The sequence below is a fragment of the Melospiza georgiana genome, chromosome 23 (assembly GCF_028018845.1).
Source record: "Melospiza georgiana isolate bMelGeo1 chromosome 23, bMelGeo1.pri, whole genome shotgun sequence".
NCBI classification, from domain to species: domain Eukaryota; kingdom Metazoa; phylum Chordata; class Aves; order Passeriformes; family Passerellidae; genus Melospiza; species Melospiza georgiana.
The window spans coordinates 2223112-2240382 of NC_080452.1; the positions used below are offsets into that span (position 1 = coordinate 2223112).

A 17271-nucleotide genomic window follows, 5' to 3' on the forward strand; every position below is an offset into this window, starting at 1 on the left:
AAAAACTATAACGGAAAAAAAAATGTAAACCTTACAAAAGCACTTTCCTCCTCCCCCCCCACCAAATTTCCTAATGCAATACATTCTCCCAAATCACTAACTCTCAGTCCGGCACCACCCTTTGGAACATTCAATCTTCAGTTCATGAAGAGGAGAGTAGTCCTTCTTGCACCATAGGCTTCTCCTGTAAACATGCTGAAACCTCATGTGCTTCCATGTCACTCAGCACTGCCTGGAAAGTCCTTTTGCCATGGTGACATCTTCTTTCCATGCCCAGTGCTCTCACCATTGTGCATGGACCAGAGCTGCTTTTAGGGTTGTCTTTTAAGGATGCCTTGTCTCACTCCAAAAAGGCAGAGTCTCTGCTTTGGGACATCTGTCCCCCCCATTTTTTTCCAACCACCTGGGGCCGAGGGGTACCCACACTGAATCCTCCTGGTTCTGAGGCACTGCCTCCCTCTAAATGCAGTCTCTGTGTCAAAGGAATAAGAATGGTTCAGTCTATGGCTACACAAGAAAAGTCTAGCCAAAAGGCCACTCCGTCATCTCTCCCTACACTCAGCCAGTCTTTTCCACTTCCCTCGGGCCTAGTCTTTGTTACCTCATCTCTTATCTCTCTTCTTATTTAGCTCCAGGAGGATCAGCATTTTTGCAAGGTCTCAATCATGTAAGGAAAGGGTTAAAAATTTCATTCTCTCGGAGAGCTCCGGCACTCCCACACTGCCCTGCCGGGCACCTTCTCACCACACTCCCCCCTTCTCCTCCTGGGCCGGCTGCTATCACATTCCGTCGCCGGCTCTCCCTCTCTCTCTCCTGGGGGGGGGCGGGGGCTGGCTGCCCGATGTCTCTTGGTGCTCCTCCACCCTTCCATCCTCAAGGGCCTCCTCACCCCCCCCATCTCTGTCCAGCCCCAGGCCTATCACATGGCTGCCCCTCTCCCGCCCAGCAGCAGCAGCTGGACGGGGGAGGGAGATCCGACCTCTTTGCCTCGAACTCCCAAGAGAAACTCTCAGGAACGAAGCTCTGCTTTTAACCCCTGTGTGTTCTCGGAGGTGTGTCCAAACCCCACTGGCCACATCAGGTGCTAATATCAAAATCTGAGCACCCATTGGTTTGACCACAGCATCCCAGAATTCCCACTTCTTCCTGGTCAAACCAGCACACCAAGTATTGTAAATACATAGATATATTACTGGATTTTCACAAATGTTAAAATGGAATTTATATCTGTAATGTTAAAGTAACTTTGTTACAAAGATATAGTATTTATTTCTGTTGTTAATTAAGCTTTGTGAAATAGCTGATATAAGGATGCTTGTGTTAAAATGCCTGCTTGGATGGGATAACATCTGATGAGCACAGGATGAGGACACCTGCTACAGATATGCCAACCATCAGCACTCACCGACCGAAGACAGTGTGGACCCAGGCCCACAAATGAAGATGATGATAAGAAACGGCTAAAAGCACAACCAAGGAATAATGCTCTAAAAAGGCGGATCCAAGGATGAGCCATGCTAAACAATTCTTGGAATGTAAATTAGTTTGGGGAAAAAGTTTTCTATGCATAACTGTGTGGTGGTTTGACCAGGAAGAAGTGGGAATTCTGGGATGCTGTGGTCAAACCAATGGGTGCTTGGATTTTGATATTGGCACCTGGTGTGGTCAGTTGGGTTTGGACACACCTCCGAGAACACACAGGGGTTAAAACCAGAGCTTCGGCCCTGGGAGGCTCTCTTGGGACTTCGAGGCAAAGAGGACGGATCGCCCTCCCCCGTCCAGCCACTGCTGCTGGGTGGGGGAGGGGCAGCCATGTGGTAGGCCTGGGCCTGGATAGAGATGGGGGGGGAGGAGGCCCTTGAGGATGGAAGGGTGGAGGAGCTTCAGGAGACATCGGGCAGTACCCCCCCCCAGGAGAGAGAGAGGGACAGCCAGCGAGGACGAATGTGATAGCAGCCAGCCCAGGAAGAGAAAGGGGGGGAATGCAGCGAGGGAGGAGGTGCCTGGCCGGAGCAGCAGCGAGTGTGGGAGTGCCGGAGCTCTGGGACAGGCAGAGACTGAATTTTTAACCCCTTTCTTTCATGACTGGGACCTTGCAAAAATGCTGATACTCCTCAGAGCTGGATAAGAAGAGAGATGAGAGATGAGATAACCAAGGACCTGGCCCGAAGGACGTGGAGAAGGCTGGCTGAGTGGAGAGAGAGATGATTGGAGTGGCCTTTTGGCTGGACTTTTCTTGTGTAGCCATAGACTCCGTTGTATTCCTGTGACACAGAGACTGCACTTAGGGGGAGGCAGTGCCTCAGAACCAGGAGGGTTCATTGTGGGGACCCCTCGGCCCCAGGTGGTTGGAAAAAAATGGGGGGGACAGATGTCCCAAAGCAGAGACTCTGCCTTTTTGGAGTGAGACAAGGCATCCTTAAAAGACAACCCTAAAAGCGACTCTGGTCCATGCACAGTGGTGAGAGCACTGGGCATGGAAGGAAGATGTCACAAGCGGCAAAAAGACTTTTTCCAGGGGGTTCTGAGTGACATGGAAGCACACGAGGTTTGAATGTGTTTCCAGGGGAAGCCTATGGTGCAAGAAATACTCCTCTCCTCTTCATGGACTGAAGTTTGAGTATTCTAAAGGGTGGTGCCAGACTGGGCAGTTGGTGATTTGGGGGAATGTATCGGATTGGGAAATTTTGATGGTGGGAAGGAGGAAAGTGATTTTTGTAAGGTTTTCAATTTTTTATCTTATAGTTTTGTTTTTGTTTTTTTTTTGTTTTCGTGTACTTTAGGTAATAAAGTTTTCTTTATGTTTAAGCTGGAGTCTGCTTTGCTTATTCCTGGTCAACTCTCACAGCAGACACCAGGGAGAAGGTATACTCATGGGGGCACTGGCTCTGTGCCAGGCCAAAACCATGACAAAGTGTAGATGAATATGCAACAGGCTGATGTAAGGGAAAAGGTATCTAAGAGGTATCACTGAAGAGAACAGTGTGCTCTTGGCTGAGTGCCAAAATGCACCCGCCCATAACAACCTTTACTCTTTGTTCTATGGTCCTTGCCTCCTATTGTCCTTTTTTAAACTTCAAAAATTTTCACAGGAGAGAGAACATGTTTTTCACATATGGCATAGATGAGAATTCTGTGGGGGAAAAAGGCCTGCCTGTGGTTTGCTCAGCCCTGCAAGAAGCACAAACCTCAAAGGGAGCCCAAGCAGTGGCTCTGAGGCGGCCTTTGGTGGTTTTCAGAGCAGGACTGACTGGAAACTCCCCTACAAAGGCAGCTGTGGGGGAACCAGTCCTGAAATGCAGCAATTGATCACTTTGTCCTTCTAGGCAAGGGACTAGAAGAGACCCGAAAATCCTGCAAAGACAACAACCATCTGCTCAACAATCTGACCAGGACCCTCCTCCTCCTTCCTGTCTCAAACCTGCAGCCCTTTAGAACATCCCAAAAAGTATTTTTGGGTTCTGGCTCAGTCTTTAGACAAGAGAGAAAAGGATGGAAATGTCGAGCAGGGGTTTTAACCCGCGGCCGTGGTGGGAAGGGACCCTATCCGGATTCCAGGTGTTCCCAAAGCTGCTCCATCCCTGCTCTCCTCACCTGCACAGGGCATAGAGAATAGACAGAGCTCTGCCCCACCCCTGCTGCACACCTTCCAGGGTACCCCTCCACTCCCCGGAGCTGTGGGGGCCTTACCCTGGCAACGCTCAGTCCCAACACATCACGACAGTGGCTTTGGACACGCTGCCACAGTCGATTCAGACACCCCGTGACCGTCCCGGCACTCACAGCGCGATGGCAGCTGGGCCCCTTCCTGGTGCTCCAGGACCACCATTGCTGTCCATTCCAGGAACGTTCCCACTTTCCTTGGTAGATATTTCTCATTTAAACGAGTTGCCAAAACCTGAGTTCCAGGTCCGACCCCTCAAGAGAAGACAGGGTCAGGGACTTAGTCACCTCACACTCTGCCTTTTAAGCCAGTTGGGCCACCAAGAGCCCTCTCCACAGGGGGCACTTTTGGTCACACGGCCACTCAGAGGCTGGCTTTGGCAGAGCATCACACTGTCCCCAGTGTGTCATGGCTGACAGACTGATGGATGGACAGGGCCCTGTCTCACCGAAAGCAAAGCCTGACCCACCACTGCCACACACAGCTGTTCCAAAATGTCTTCAGACATCAAACTTTTCTTGTCTCTGGCAGCCCACCCTGTGCCATGGCCTGATCCCGACTGCCCTGGGAAAAGGGCAAGGCTCCGCAACCCCCGCAGGACCTTTGTGGCATCATCGTGTAGGGGAACATGGCAGAGGAGGGGTTTGGGACAGGGAACAAGAGAATCCAGAGCCTCCTGAAGGCCACTTTGGCCCTCAGAGCAAGGAAGGTCCAGGCCATGCTGAGGGAAATATCTGGGGTTTGTTCCTTGTTGTGGCTTTCCCTGGAAATCATTCCTTGTGTGACCACTTGGACTCGGAACCTTGTTGCTGTTGCTGTTGGTTTTATTCTCTCTCCTTGCTGTTTCAGGAAATTGTTCTTCTCTCAGCCCTTTGGGATCCTTGTGCTTCCACAAGGAGGGAGAGGGACAGTTTTGGTGACAGCACACACACGAGTGGGTGCCCCTGGGTGGGGACCCCCAATGCCCCCCAGTTCTCCCCAGTGTCAGAGCACATTCCCGTAGATGTCACCAGGTTCCAGCGGTCGCCCCTGGGGTCCCCGCAGCTCCGCGTAGGTCACCTGGGGATCCTGTAGGGTGGTGGCACGGGGGGACGCTGCGAGAGACACGGGCTGTCGGATTCAGGTGGGGTGACACTGGTGGGTGACGTGTCCCTCTGTGTGTGTCCCCCCTGTACTCACCCCCTGCCCTCTTGGTGACCACGACGTGGGTGTACAGCACCTCCCCCTCCTCTGGGGGGGCCAGGGGATCCGGGGGAGCACTGAGGGAATAAATGGAATGTGGGGGAGGGAATGAGAGTCTTGGGGATTGGGGTAAAATGGAAGACTGTGGTTTGAGCTCCCCACTCACCTTTCTTGGTTCTTCCTGGCAGCTTCAAAGGAAGGAGTGGACAGGTGACTGTGGGGTCCCAGGACCCTGAACCCTCTCAGGATTCCTGAACTCCCATGGGGCCTGCAATCATCCCCAATGCCCCCCAGAAATCATGGACCTCTCCAAATCCCCCCACCCAAGTCAGCTTCAAGAACGTGAGGCTGTTCAGGGACAGGAAAACCCATCACCCTCAGGGCCCCTGAAAGAACCCCAACATCCATGCAGGACTGTCCAGCACCTAACCATACTCTACAGAATGCCCAGACAAGGTCACAATTTTTAGGCTGTGCGTGCTTCCCTATCGCTCCCCAAATCTGGGGGCCTCTTCAGCTCCCTGGGACACCCATACCCCCATTGTTACCCACCCACACGGTGCCTCCGGTGCCAGGTCACAATGGCAGCCACGAGCAGGAGCAGGAACAAAAGGGCCCCACCGACCCCTGCAGCCACTGCAAGAAACAGAGGGGGACACATCAGGATCACCCATCACCCCAGGGGTCCTGCACTCCCTGGTGACCCTGTGTGAACCCACCTATGACCCAGGGTGAGCCAGGTGTCACCTCCAGGGCCAGCTCAGGGCTGAAGGCCTGGAACACGCGGTGCCCGTCCTGTCCCAGCTGGTTGGTGGCCACGCACTGGTAGGTGCCTGAATGTCCCACATCGATGTCCCTGAGCTCCAGGAGGGGACCCCAGGCCACATCCTGCCCGTTGTGCAGCCAGGTGAAGGTGACAGGGGCTGAGCCCACCTGCACCGAGCAGTGCAGGGTCACGTTGTCACCTGCATGTATCTGGTGTGACAGGTGACCGGGGGTGATGGTGGCATTGGCCACAGGCACTGTGGGGACAAAGACAGGGCTGAGGCCACAGGGAGGGGCTGGCACCTGGTATGGGGGGATAGGGACAAGGGGATGGGGGATGTTGGGGATGGGGTCACATCAGGGAGGGGTGAAGGACACAGGAGAGAGGTGGAGGGACCCAAGAAAGGTGTCAGGGAGACGTGGAGGTCTCCAACAAAGGCACTCGGGGAGTCTCTGTGGGCTTCCTGTGCCCATCCCCACACTCACTGCGCACCGTGATGTGGATCCAGGCGCTGCTCTTTCACACGGCCCCACCCTCGGAATGCACCTGGCAGCTGTAATTCCCCGAGTGGGAGACCCCCACAGCGGGCACCAGCAGCTGTGGGGACCCCTGAGGGCCCCCCACCACCTGCCCGTCCCGGTAGAACACGTGCAGGAGGAAGGCTCGGGGCCTCAGGGGGCTGGGGGTGCTGAGGCAGCTGAGAGTCAGGGGGGACCCCACAATGGGCTCGAGGGGACCCTCCAGCACCGGCACTGAGAAGAGCTCTGGGTAGGAGAGAGAAGGTGAGGACTGTGACTCTGAGTTTGCTGGGAAGTGGCTTTTTGGGTGTCAGGATATTGGAGTTCCAGCCATGGGGGTTCTCACCGTGCACTGTCACTGTCACTGGCGATGACTGTGCCCACGATGACATTTCGGAATCCACCAAGCCCCTGCAGCTGTAGTTTCCACTGTGGTGCAGCTGCAGAAGGGACAACAACAGCTCGGTCCCACTACGGGACCCCTCCACCTCCTTGACTCCATGGAAGTATCGCACCTTGGTGACAGGATAGTCCCGCCAGTGCTGGCAGCGCAGTGTCACCGTGTCCCCCTCCAGCAGCTCCCGTGCTGACACCCGCAACTCTAACTGGGCTGCGGGACAGGGGGGTGCTGTCACAACAGGGTCCCGTTTGCATGGAGATCACCCTATTGGGTCAAACCCAGTGTACAAGGGGTCCCCAATTCCAACACGGGTTCCCCCACACTGGGATGCTCTGGGATGCTCACCTTGCACTGTCACTGTCACCTGCGGTGAATCCTGCTGCCCCCAGAATCCCACCCAGCCCCTGCAGCTGTACTTGCAGCTTAGGCTCAGCTGCAGAGGAGACAGGGACAGCTTTATACTATGACGGAGTCCCCTCAGTTTCTTCCCTTTGTGGTAGAAGGACACCGAGGTGACCATGTTGTTCCACCGGCCCCGGCAGCGCAGTGTCAGTGTGTCCCCCTCCAGCAGCGCCCACGCCGGCACCTGCAGCACCAGCAGGTCTGGGGGACAGAGGGGTCCTGTCACACCCAATGGCACCAGGACCCCCCCATTATGTCACACCCAGAGCACCAGGGGTCCCCAGTTCCAACATGGGGGTCCCTCTACACTGGGATGCTCTGGGATGTCCCAAGAGTGGGGGATGGGCTCTGGTCACACAGCACGTGACCCATGGAGCAGAGACCACTCAGAGCCCTCAGACACCCCGTGGGTGCCAGGCTTGGGACACCCAAATCCCCCTCACCGTCTGAGACTCTCACGGGAGAACTGAGCCCGGTGCCGGGTCTTTCACACGTGTAGGTGCCAATCTCAGTGACAGTGAAGTGATCGCGCCTTTCCTGCCCCCACCGCTGCCCATCCTTGTACCAGATGGTGGCACCAGCAGTCCCTGAGCCCTGGCAGGTCAGTGTCACCCGGTCCCAGAGCACTGCTGGCCTCCAGGGGGGCTCCACCAGGAGCTGGGTGGTGTGGGCACCTGTGGGTGACAGGGGACACCAGCCTGCCTGGGCCAGCATGAGGCTGGGAGCAGCGGGGGGGGGGGCCATGGCATCCCCCGAGGACTCACCAGTGAGGCTGAGGGTCTGGGCTGGAAGGGAGAAGGGACAGGGCTGGGTGGGGGTGACACTGCAGGGACAGAGGCACAGGGGCAAGGGGTTTAGGGGCTGTTGCCAAACAGTCTGTGTGGGGGCACTGGTGTGGCACAGATGTCTCAAGGACAGGGACACAGCAGTCAAGCCATGCTCATGCATGGGGCCCCATGCTGGCACAGGTTACCCCTGCCAGCCCCATCCCCACATCCCCATGGCCCTGTGCCCATCGTTGCGTTCCAATGGCACCTGGACTCATGGCCCAAGCACATGGTACCGGTCCTGTTGTCCCTGTCCCTACATCTTTGTGTCCCTGTCCCCACAGCTGCTCAAGCCCCAAGGTTCCTTCTGCCACATCCTTGTCCCCACATTCCATCCCCCTGTCCCCACATCTGAGTTCTTTGTTCCTGTTCTGTGTTCCTGTCCCCAAGGCCACCCCACAACTCTGGTCACACTGGGCTCTGTGCTCTGCTGGCATTGGGGACATCAGGAGACCCCACAGCCCCCCTGTGCCCCCTCCCCTCCCTATCCCAGGGTGTCAGGCCCATGCCCAGAGCACTCACCCCACAGGAGCAGCGCCACCTTCCCGGCCATCCCGGTGTCCCCAGCCATGTGCACTGGCTGTCACTCGCTGCTGTGGCCACCCCTCCCCTGGGTGGCGGCTCTTCGGATGAAGGGGAAGGAAGCGAGGTCATGTCCGTCCCCATGTGTAGGTGGCCCTTGGTGGGGGCAGGGTGGCCACGAGCTGGGGACAGGATGGGGACAAGGCTGGGTGGGGCAAGGTGCGATATGGGTTCCCAGGAGTGGGGGGCTTGGTGGGTTTGAGGACGTGGGGATGGGTGTCCAGGGGAATGGGGGTCCTGAGGAGAGGGAATCACTGGGGATGGGGGGACCAAATCAATGGGGGTGCCCAGGGCTGGGGGGACTCAGGGATGGGAGTCTTGGGGGAACGTGGGCTCCAGGGGTTTGGGGCCATGGGACAGGGACGCTGGGGGAATGGGACTCCCGTGGGAAAGGGGATCCTGGGAGAATCAAGGTCCTGGAGGAAAGAGGATTTCGGGGAATGGAAAGAAGTGGAGATGGTTCCTTGGAAATGGGGTGCTGGGCCATGGAGATCCTGGGGAATGTCAGTACTGGGATGGGGGTCCCTGGCACGGTGGGACTTAAGGAATGGGGCTCCCATGGTTGGTTTCCAGGACAATGGGGGCTGCCAGGGATGAGCAGTTTCTGGATGGGCACAGGTGTCTCAGCTCCTTCCCTGAATCCCTCAGATTTTGGGGTGACCGAGGGCCCAGCACTGCCCCTCCTGGGGTACTCCTTTTCTGGGCAGGCATCACATGGGGGTCTTGGGTACCTCTGCTTCTGCGCCCTCCCCTGCCTTTGAATTTTCCTCTCTTTATTTCTCTTTTTTCCTTTTTTTTCTTCACGTTTGTGCCATGTCCCCTCACCCCCGGTTCCTGGCTCAGCAATCCCGGGGAGCACCTGAGCAAGGAAGGGGTTGGGGGCACCCAGGGGAGAGGGAAAATGCGGAGCAGTGGCTTCAGGGAGGGAGGGGGAGATTTTGGGGATGGAGGTATTGGGCTGTGCCCTCTCTACACTTTCTTTTTCCTGGACAAGAAGGAAGAGGCCATTTGTGCGAAAAGTCAGATGGGAAAAGGGGGAGTTTCTGTCCTGGGGGGCACATCCAGGAAGGTCCTGTCCTGAGGGGATCCTGTCCCAGGGGGTTACACATCCTGGCATGGGAGGGTCGTGTCCCAAGGGGTGGCAGTTCCAGAAATGTCCCTGCACATTCCTGGCCGGGTGCCTGTCCCGGGGGTGGCACATCCTGGGGACCCCTGTCAATGCAAGGCTGGGGCCCAGCCATGGCCCAGCCCCACTGCACAGGGATGGCCATTGCCCAGCCCTGCTCTGCCCAGCCCCAGGTGGCAGCCAGAACCTGAGGGTCCCCCCTGCCCCCTTGGCTTTGATTCTGGCAGCTTTAGAGCTGTTGCAGAGGTGAGAATTCTGTGGGTGGAAAAGGCCCTGCCTGTGGTTTCCTCATCCCTTAAAGCAGCACAAAACCCAAAAGGAGCCCAATTGTTGTTGTCGTTGCAGTAGTTATGGGACTGTCTTAGTCCCTTAGGCAAAGGCACAAAATGATCAATTGGTGCATTTCCAGACTGGTTCCCCCGCAGCTGCCCCTGCAGGGGGGTTTCCAGCCAGCCCTGCTCTGAAAACCATCAAAGGCCCTCACAGAGCCACTGCTTGGGCTCCTTTTGGTGTTGGTGCTTCTTGCAGGGCTGAGCAAACCACAAGCAGGCCTGTTTCTACCCACAGAATTCTCACCTCTGCAGCAGCTCTAAAGCTGCCAGAATCAAAGCCAAGGGGCCAATGGGGACCCTCAGGTGCTGGCTGCCACCTGGGGCTGGCTAGAGCAGGGCTGGGCAATGGCCATCCCTGTGCAGTGGGGCTGGGCCATGCCTGGGCCCCACCCTTGGATGGCCACTGGCTTCAAGGAGCAGAAGTTCGGGAGCTCCTTCCTGCTCAGGGTTCCATTCCCCAGCTGCATTTGCTGGCTCAGATCCAGCAGGGGACCAGCAAGAATGGAGAAGTCTGGCCCCCTCCAAAGCTGCCAAGCTCCAGGACAGGACCCTCTTCCCCAGCCTGTGTCCCCCCTGGGACAGGATTCCCCCAGGACAGGAGCCCCCTGGATGTGCCCCCTAAGGACAGAACCCTTCCCTCCCATGTGAGAAAGGTGTCAAATGGCCTTTTCCTTCTTCTGCGGGAGAGAGAAAGTGAAAGTGTTGGGGGGTAAAAGCTGCACTCCCCCATCCCCCAGAGCCTCCCCAGCCCTCACTTCAGACCCCTCACCCCTGCTTCCCCCACCCTGGGCTTTCCCCAGCCTGGGATTCCCCCACCCTGGGCTTCCCCCAGCCTGTTCCCTGCTCCAGGTGCCCCCAAGGACCATCAAGGCACGAACTGGGGGCTTGTGAAATTGAGCGGCAAAATGATGGAAATGGAATAAAGAGAGGGAAAAATCACTGGAGGATGGGGGACACAGACCCAGAGCAGCTCAGAATCTGTCTGGGGTGACACCATGGACACCGGCACCATGTGGGGGTGGTGCTGGCTCTGGGTCACCCCAAAATCTGAAGCACCCAGGGAAGGAGCGGCAACCCATGGGCTCACCCAGCCACTGCCCATCCCTGGCACCCCCATTTCCCCGGGAACAGAAACATGGGACCTCCATTCCTTATGTCCCACTGCTTCTGCAGCCCCCATCCCAACACTGACATTCCCTAGGATCTCCATGGCCCAGCACCCCATTCCCAAGGAACCCCTTCCTGTTCATTCCATCCCCTGAAATCTTCCTAGGACCCTCCATTCTCCCATCCCATGAACTCAAATCCTTGGAGCCCACATTCCCCTGGGACTCCCATCCCTGAGTCCCCCCAGGTATGGAGACGCCTATTCCAATGGCACCCCCATTGCCGGATATTCCCCCTCCTCAGGACCCCATTTACCAGTGACCCCATTCCTGCCTCCCCAAAACCACCGAGTTCCCAACTCCTGGGAACCCCATGACACATTTTGTCCCACCCACCCATGTCCCCAGACTGTCCCCACCCGGCCCCCACCAAGGGCCACCTACGCATGAGGTCAAGACCTGACCTCGCTTCCTTCCCCTTCATCCGAAGAGCTGCCAGCCAGGGGAGCGGTGGCCACAGCAGCGAGTGACAGCCAGTGCACATGGCTGGGGACACCGGGATGGCCGGGAAGGTGGTGCTGCTCCTGTGGGGTGAGTGCCCTGGGCACAGGCATGATACCCTAGGGATGGGGAGGGAAGGGGGCACAGGGGGGCTGTGGGGTCCCCTGAGGTCCCCAATGCCAGCAGAGCCAGTCCATGTTACCCACAGTGGACCTGGGTAGGGCTGGGGATGTAGAGTGGCTTTGGGGACAGGAAGAAGGGGGCAGGTATTTGGTGATGGGGATGTGGGGACAGGAATGTGGGGACTGGCACCTTTGGGCTCAGGCAGCTCCGGGGATAGGGACAAGGGAACTGGGATGCAGGGACAAGAACCATGCGGATGTGGCCATGGGGATGGGATAATGAGCTGGTGGGGATGACCTGGGCCAGCATGGGCTGTGTCCGTGGTGTCCTTGTGCCCGGGGTGTTCTCAGTGTCCCCATGTTCTGCCTTGTTGTATTCATATTGCTGTATAATTATATTTCCTGAGTCTCACCCCTTCTTTGTGGTTTTCTCATGGCAGATCTTCACAGCAGTGGTGTTGTTGCTTCTCGGTCAGGACTCCTCTCCCAGGCTCTCCCTGACCACTCCACCCCCTTTTATCTCAGTTACCTCCATGGGCTACAGCTGCTGCCCAATCAAGGACATCACAGCTGCAGCCCATTTACAATAACTAGAATCAGGGCAGGGTAACTAATACAATACAAAGATCTTTTACTGCCATTCATATATTTACAATACATACAATTACTCAACCCCCTACACTGCCTCAACCCGGAGTGGCCTCGGCGTCCCTGTTCCCAAAGTGTCTGTGCCACAGGGATGTGGTACACAGGTGGCTGTGACACAGACATGTCCCCCTGCCTCTCCAGACTTCTGGGGACCACCCACACACTTTCCCACAAGAGCATCTGTCCCCACGGGGACACTTTGGGGACAGCCACCACACCCCATACCCCATGTGCCTCTGTCCCCATGGTGACACCCCCACTCAGCCCTGTCCCTTCTCCCTTCCAGCCCAGACCCTCGGCCTTGCTGGTGAGTCCTCAGGGGATGCCTCGTCCCCAGTCCGCTGTGCCCAGCCCCACATTGGCCCTGGAAGGCTGGTGTCCCCTGTCACCCACAGGTGCCCAGACCACCCAGCTCCTCGTGGAGCCCCCCTGGATGCTGGCGATGCTGTGGGACCGGGTGACACTGACCTGCCAGGGCTCGAGGACTGCCGGTGCCACCACCTGGTACAAGGACCGGCAGCGTTGGTGGCAGGAGGGACACAACCGCCTCACTGTCACCGAGAGTGGCACCTACACATGCGACAGACCCGGCACTGGGCGCAGCCCCCCCGTGACAGTCTTAGATGGTGAGGGGAGAGCTTGAATGATCATGGGGGCCCCAGAGCGGTAAGGGTGGGCTCCATTCCGTGGATGGCCTCACACCCCTCATGTGACAAGAGCCTGTGCCCTGCACACAGGGACATCCCAGTGCACCCCAGAGCACCCCAGAGCACCCAGATGTCCCCAGTGCTATGGGCACCCACCCCAGACCAGTCTCATCAGTGACATGTGACCTTCCTGTCCCACAGACCAGCTGGTGCTGCAGGTGCCAGCGCGGGCACTGCTGGAGGGGGACACCTTGGCACTGCGCTGCCGGTGCCGGCAGGACAACCATCTCACCAGGGTGCGATTTTACCGGGATGAGAAGGATCTCAGGATGTCCCTCAAGGGGACTGTGCTGTCCATTTCAACTCTGCAGCTGCACCACAGCGGCCGCTACCGATGTGAGGGCTTGGTGGGGTCCTGGCAGTCACGTTCAGCAGCAGTGACAGTGACAGTGCATGGTGAGCACCCACACGGCTGGAACTCCAATATCTTGACAACCCCAAAGCCACTTCCCAGTGCACTCAGACTCACAGTCCTCACCTCTCCTCTCCTTCCCAGAGCTCTTCTCGGTCCCAGTGCTTGAGGGTCCCCATGAGCTCACTGAGGGGTCCCCCCTGACTCTCAGCTGCTGCAGCACCCTCAGCCCCCTGCGGCCCCGAGCCCCCCTCCTGCACGTGTTCTACTGGGATGGGCAGGTGGTGGGGGGCCTCCAGGGGTCCCCGCAGCTGCTGCTGCCCACTGTGAGGGTCTCCCACTCGGGGCATTATGGCTGTGAGGTGCACTCCCAGGAAGGGTCAGTGCAGAAAAGCAACAACCGGCTCCTCGTCACGGTGTGCAGTGAGTGCGGGGATGGGCACGGGGAGCCCCCCCAGATGCCTCGGGTCCCCCACACTGCCTGGCATCTCCCAGCCCTCCCTGACACCTGCTCTGGGGCACCCAACCTTTTCCAGATCCCTCCCTGACCTCCCCCATCCTTTCTCGGGTCTCTCCCCAAAACCCCCAGCCCATACATGGGTACCTTCATCCTTCCCTGGTGCATTTTCTGTGTCCTGCCATCCCTGCCCCGGGTTGCTACTAAGCTCCCCCCATTCCTGGCTTGTGTTTCCCTCCATCCTTCGTTGGGTCCCCTCCCCCATCCCTGGGTCCCTCCACCCCTCACTGAGGTCTCTGCATATTGCCCAAGTCTCACCATCCCCTCCCATGGCCCCCGTACCCTTCCTGGTGTTGCCCACCTCCCTCTCCAGGTGTTCCCTCCCTGACCCCATTATCATCCCTCGGGGTTCCTTTCTAAGCCCCCCTCCCCCAATCTCTGCACCCCCTCTCCCTCACTGGAATTCCCCCGCCCCTCCCTGACACCCCCTCGGGTCCCTCACTGTCCCCTGGTGTCCCACTCTCCCGCAGGGGTCCCGCCCTCGGGGGTGTCCCTGTCAGTGCAGCCCCCTGGGGGACAGGTGACACTCGGGGACAGCCTGGTGCTGAGCTGTGAGGTGGCCACAGGGACAGGTCCCCTGTCCTTCTCCTGGCACCGGGAGGGCTCGGGGGCACTGCTGGGCACCGGCCCCTATCTGGAGCTGCGCCACGTTGGGGACAATGACAGCGGCCAGTACTGGTGCCGGGTCAGTGACGGGAACAGCGTGGCCGAGAGTGACCCCCTGAATGTCACCGTCCTGGGTGAGCAAGACCCTCGGGCTGGGGATGACCCCACCCACAGCACCCCCATCCCACCTCGCCAGTGCCAGCCCTCTCTGTGTCCCCACAGTGCCTGTGGCCAATGCCACCATCAGCCCCGGTCGCCTGTCACACCAGGTGCGTGCAGGTGACAACGTGACCCTGCGCTGCTCAGTGCAGGTGGGCTCAGCCCCTGTCACCTTCACCTGGCTGCACAACGGGCAGGAGGTGGCCCAGGGTCCCCTCCTGGAGCTCAGGGACATCCATGTGGGACATTCGGGCACCTACCAGTGCGTGGCCGCCAACCATCTGGGACAGGACGGGCACCGTGTGTTCTGGGCACTCAGCCTGAGCTGGCCCTGGAGGTGACACCTGGCTCACCCTGGGTCACAGGTGGGGTCATACAGGTTTGCTGGAGGTGACACCTGGCTCACCCTGGGTCACAGGTGGGGTCACACAGGTTTGTTCAGGGCCCCTGCAGTTCAGGGTGACCCCAATGTGTCCCCTCTGTCCCCAGCAGTGGCTGTGAATGTCGGCAGGACCCTCCTGTTCCTGCTCCTGCTCCTGGCTGTCATCGGGGGCTGTCACTGGTGGCACCACCGGGGTGGGTGACAATGGAGTAGGACGAGGTCCTACAGGAACTGGGGGGAAGCCCCACACACTGGGGAGGCCGTTGGGACATCACCCAAATCCCCTGAGCTGGAGGAAGCTGAGCCCCCAGTGACCTTTGCTTGGGGGTCTTTTGGAGGGTCCTGGGCTGTCCCAGGAAGGGCCTTTGAGAATTATTGGGGTGACACTGGGATCACCTGGGGGCTTTTAGGGAGGTGTTGGAGAGTTATGCAGGGATGTTGAGAGCTCCTCAGGGATTCTGAAGCAGTTTGGAGGCTTCCCTGCATTCCATTCTTGGGGTTCCTTGAGGCTTGAGGGGTGCTCAGGGGTTCAGGGGTCCTGGGGAGGGGGTTGGAGTACCTGGGTGCCTCAGGTGTTCTGGGGCTCCTCAGGGGTGCTTTGGGGTGCAGGGGCCTGGGAGTCCAGTAGAAATCAGTGTCTGGTGGAGGCTCAGGGCTCCAGTGGGCATTTAAAGGTCCCAGGTGGGGTTGGGGCCCAGGGGACCCCATGATCACCCCATCCTCTTTTTCTTGCAGCTCTCAGGAAATCCCAGGACAGGAGAGTGGGGAGTTCCAGCCATGACTCTGCCTGACCCCTTCCCCAGACACCCCTCAGACCCCCCCCTTATCCTCACAGGGCCCCCCAGAACCCCCTTATCCCCTGGAGGTGGGGGAGGGGCTGGACATGAGGGGGCAGGGGGTGAGTATGGGGGATGGGTGGGGACATGGACATGTCACCCATGGCTGTCACCCCAAGCCAGGTGTCTCTTACTGTCCCCCCCCAAGGACCCCCAGGTGACCCACGCAGAGCTGCCAGGACCACATGGGCGACTGCAGGACACCAGTGACATCCATTGGAACGTCCTGTGACAATGGGGGACACTGGGAGTCCCCATCCCATGGCTCCCGTGGTGGCCCATCCTGCCTGGGGTGATGGCCACAAGTCAGGGGGGGCTGCACAGGGCACCCAGTGCTCCCCTTTCCCCCTCCCAGTGCTCCCAGTACACCCATGGCTTCCCAGGCTCCTCCCAGTGCCAGGGGACACTGGACCCATTTCCTTCTTATTTAGTCCAAAATGCAGCTCTTTGGTTAAATTGGCAGAGATGGTTTTTGTTCAGCTTTGTGGGGCTTTAGGAATGGGATTCTCCAGTTCTGGGTTGCCACTAAAAGCAAGGGGCTGCTGCCCCTTTCCCTACCGCTCCCCATGGAGGCACAAAGATCCCAAAAGTCTGACAATTCCTGAATCAGCAATGAAAGAACAAAACCAACAGCAACAAGGTTCAGACTCAAAATTGTCACACAAGGAATAATTTCCAGGGAAAGCCACCAACAAAGAACAATCCCCGAACACTTCCCCCGCCGTCACGTTTCCTCCACCAGAGGAATCTGGCAGAGCCATGGACCTTCCTTGCTCTGATGGCAAAAGTGGCCTTCAGGAGGCTCTGGATTCTCTTGTCCCCTGTCCCAAACCCCTCCTCTGCCATGTTCCCCACACCAGGATGTCACAAAGGCACTGAGGATGTTCCTGAGCCTCCCATTTGCCCAGGGCGGTTGGAATCAGGCCATGGCACAGGGTGGGGTGTCAAAGACAGGAAAAATTTGAAGTCTGGAGATATTTTGGAACAGCTGTGTGTGGCAGGGCTGGGTCAGACCTTGCTTTCAGTGAGACAGGGCCCCGTCTGTCCATCATCTGTCAGCCATGGCACACTGGGGACAGCGTGACACTTTGACAAAGCCAGCTCCTGAGTAGCCAGGTGACCAGAAGTGCCACCTGAGGAGAGGATCCTTGGTGACACAACTGGCTTAAAAGGCAGAGAATGAGGTAGCCAAGTCCCTGACCCTATCTGCTCATGGGATAACTGTCGCCTCCGCGCTGGAACCCAGTAGTTGGCAACTCATTTAAATGAGAAATAACTACCAAGGAAACTGGGAAAAAATCCTGAAATGGAAAGAAACCCATCTCAGAAACTCTTTTTAATTTCAAAGATGTTCTGGCTTCCAGGCTAAAGTGTAGGAAAAGGAATAACAGCTCTTTTCTGGAAAATTTATAAACCACAACAGAACAAACAACACAAGCCCAGAACTTTCCCTCCCGCTCTGCGCTGTTGGTTTTTGTGGCAGTTATAACCGCGGCCAGCAGGGGGCGCTGCAGGGAGCACTCCCGGCCAGCAGGG

General features: G+C 58.0%; 2 protein-coding genes across 2 annotated transcripts; one reads left to right on the forward strand and one right to left on the reverse strand.

Moving 5' to 3' along the window:
• Positions 1-4648: 4648 nt before the first annotated feature.
• On the reverse strand, positions 4649-10916 carry LOC131092996 (Fc receptor-like protein 6). Its single transcript, XM_058040000.1, is given in 10 exon segments — positions 4649-4758; positions 4844-4923; positions 5395-5482; positions 5551-5868; positions 6098-6376; positions 6477-6740; positions 7376-7606; positions 7697-7717; positions 8301-8382; positions 10887-10916. Coding segments are annotated over 10 exon segments (1503 nt in total).
• Positions 10917-11410: 494 nt separating this feature from the next.
• On the forward strand, positions 11411-17224 carry LOC131092997 (Fc receptor-like protein 2; the record flags this gene model as incomplete). Its single annotated transcript, XM_058040001.1, is given in 11 exon segments — positions 11411-11477; positions 12463-12483; positions 12572-12802; positions 13025-13279; positions 13380-13658; positions 14223-14492; positions 14581-14832; positions 14835-14882; positions 15007-15093; positions 15745-15797; positions 17219-17224. Coding segments are annotated over 11 exon segments (1569 nt in total), but the record flags the coding sequence as incomplete, so codon positions are not given.
• Between the last annotated feature and the right edge of the window lie 47 nt (positions 17225-17271).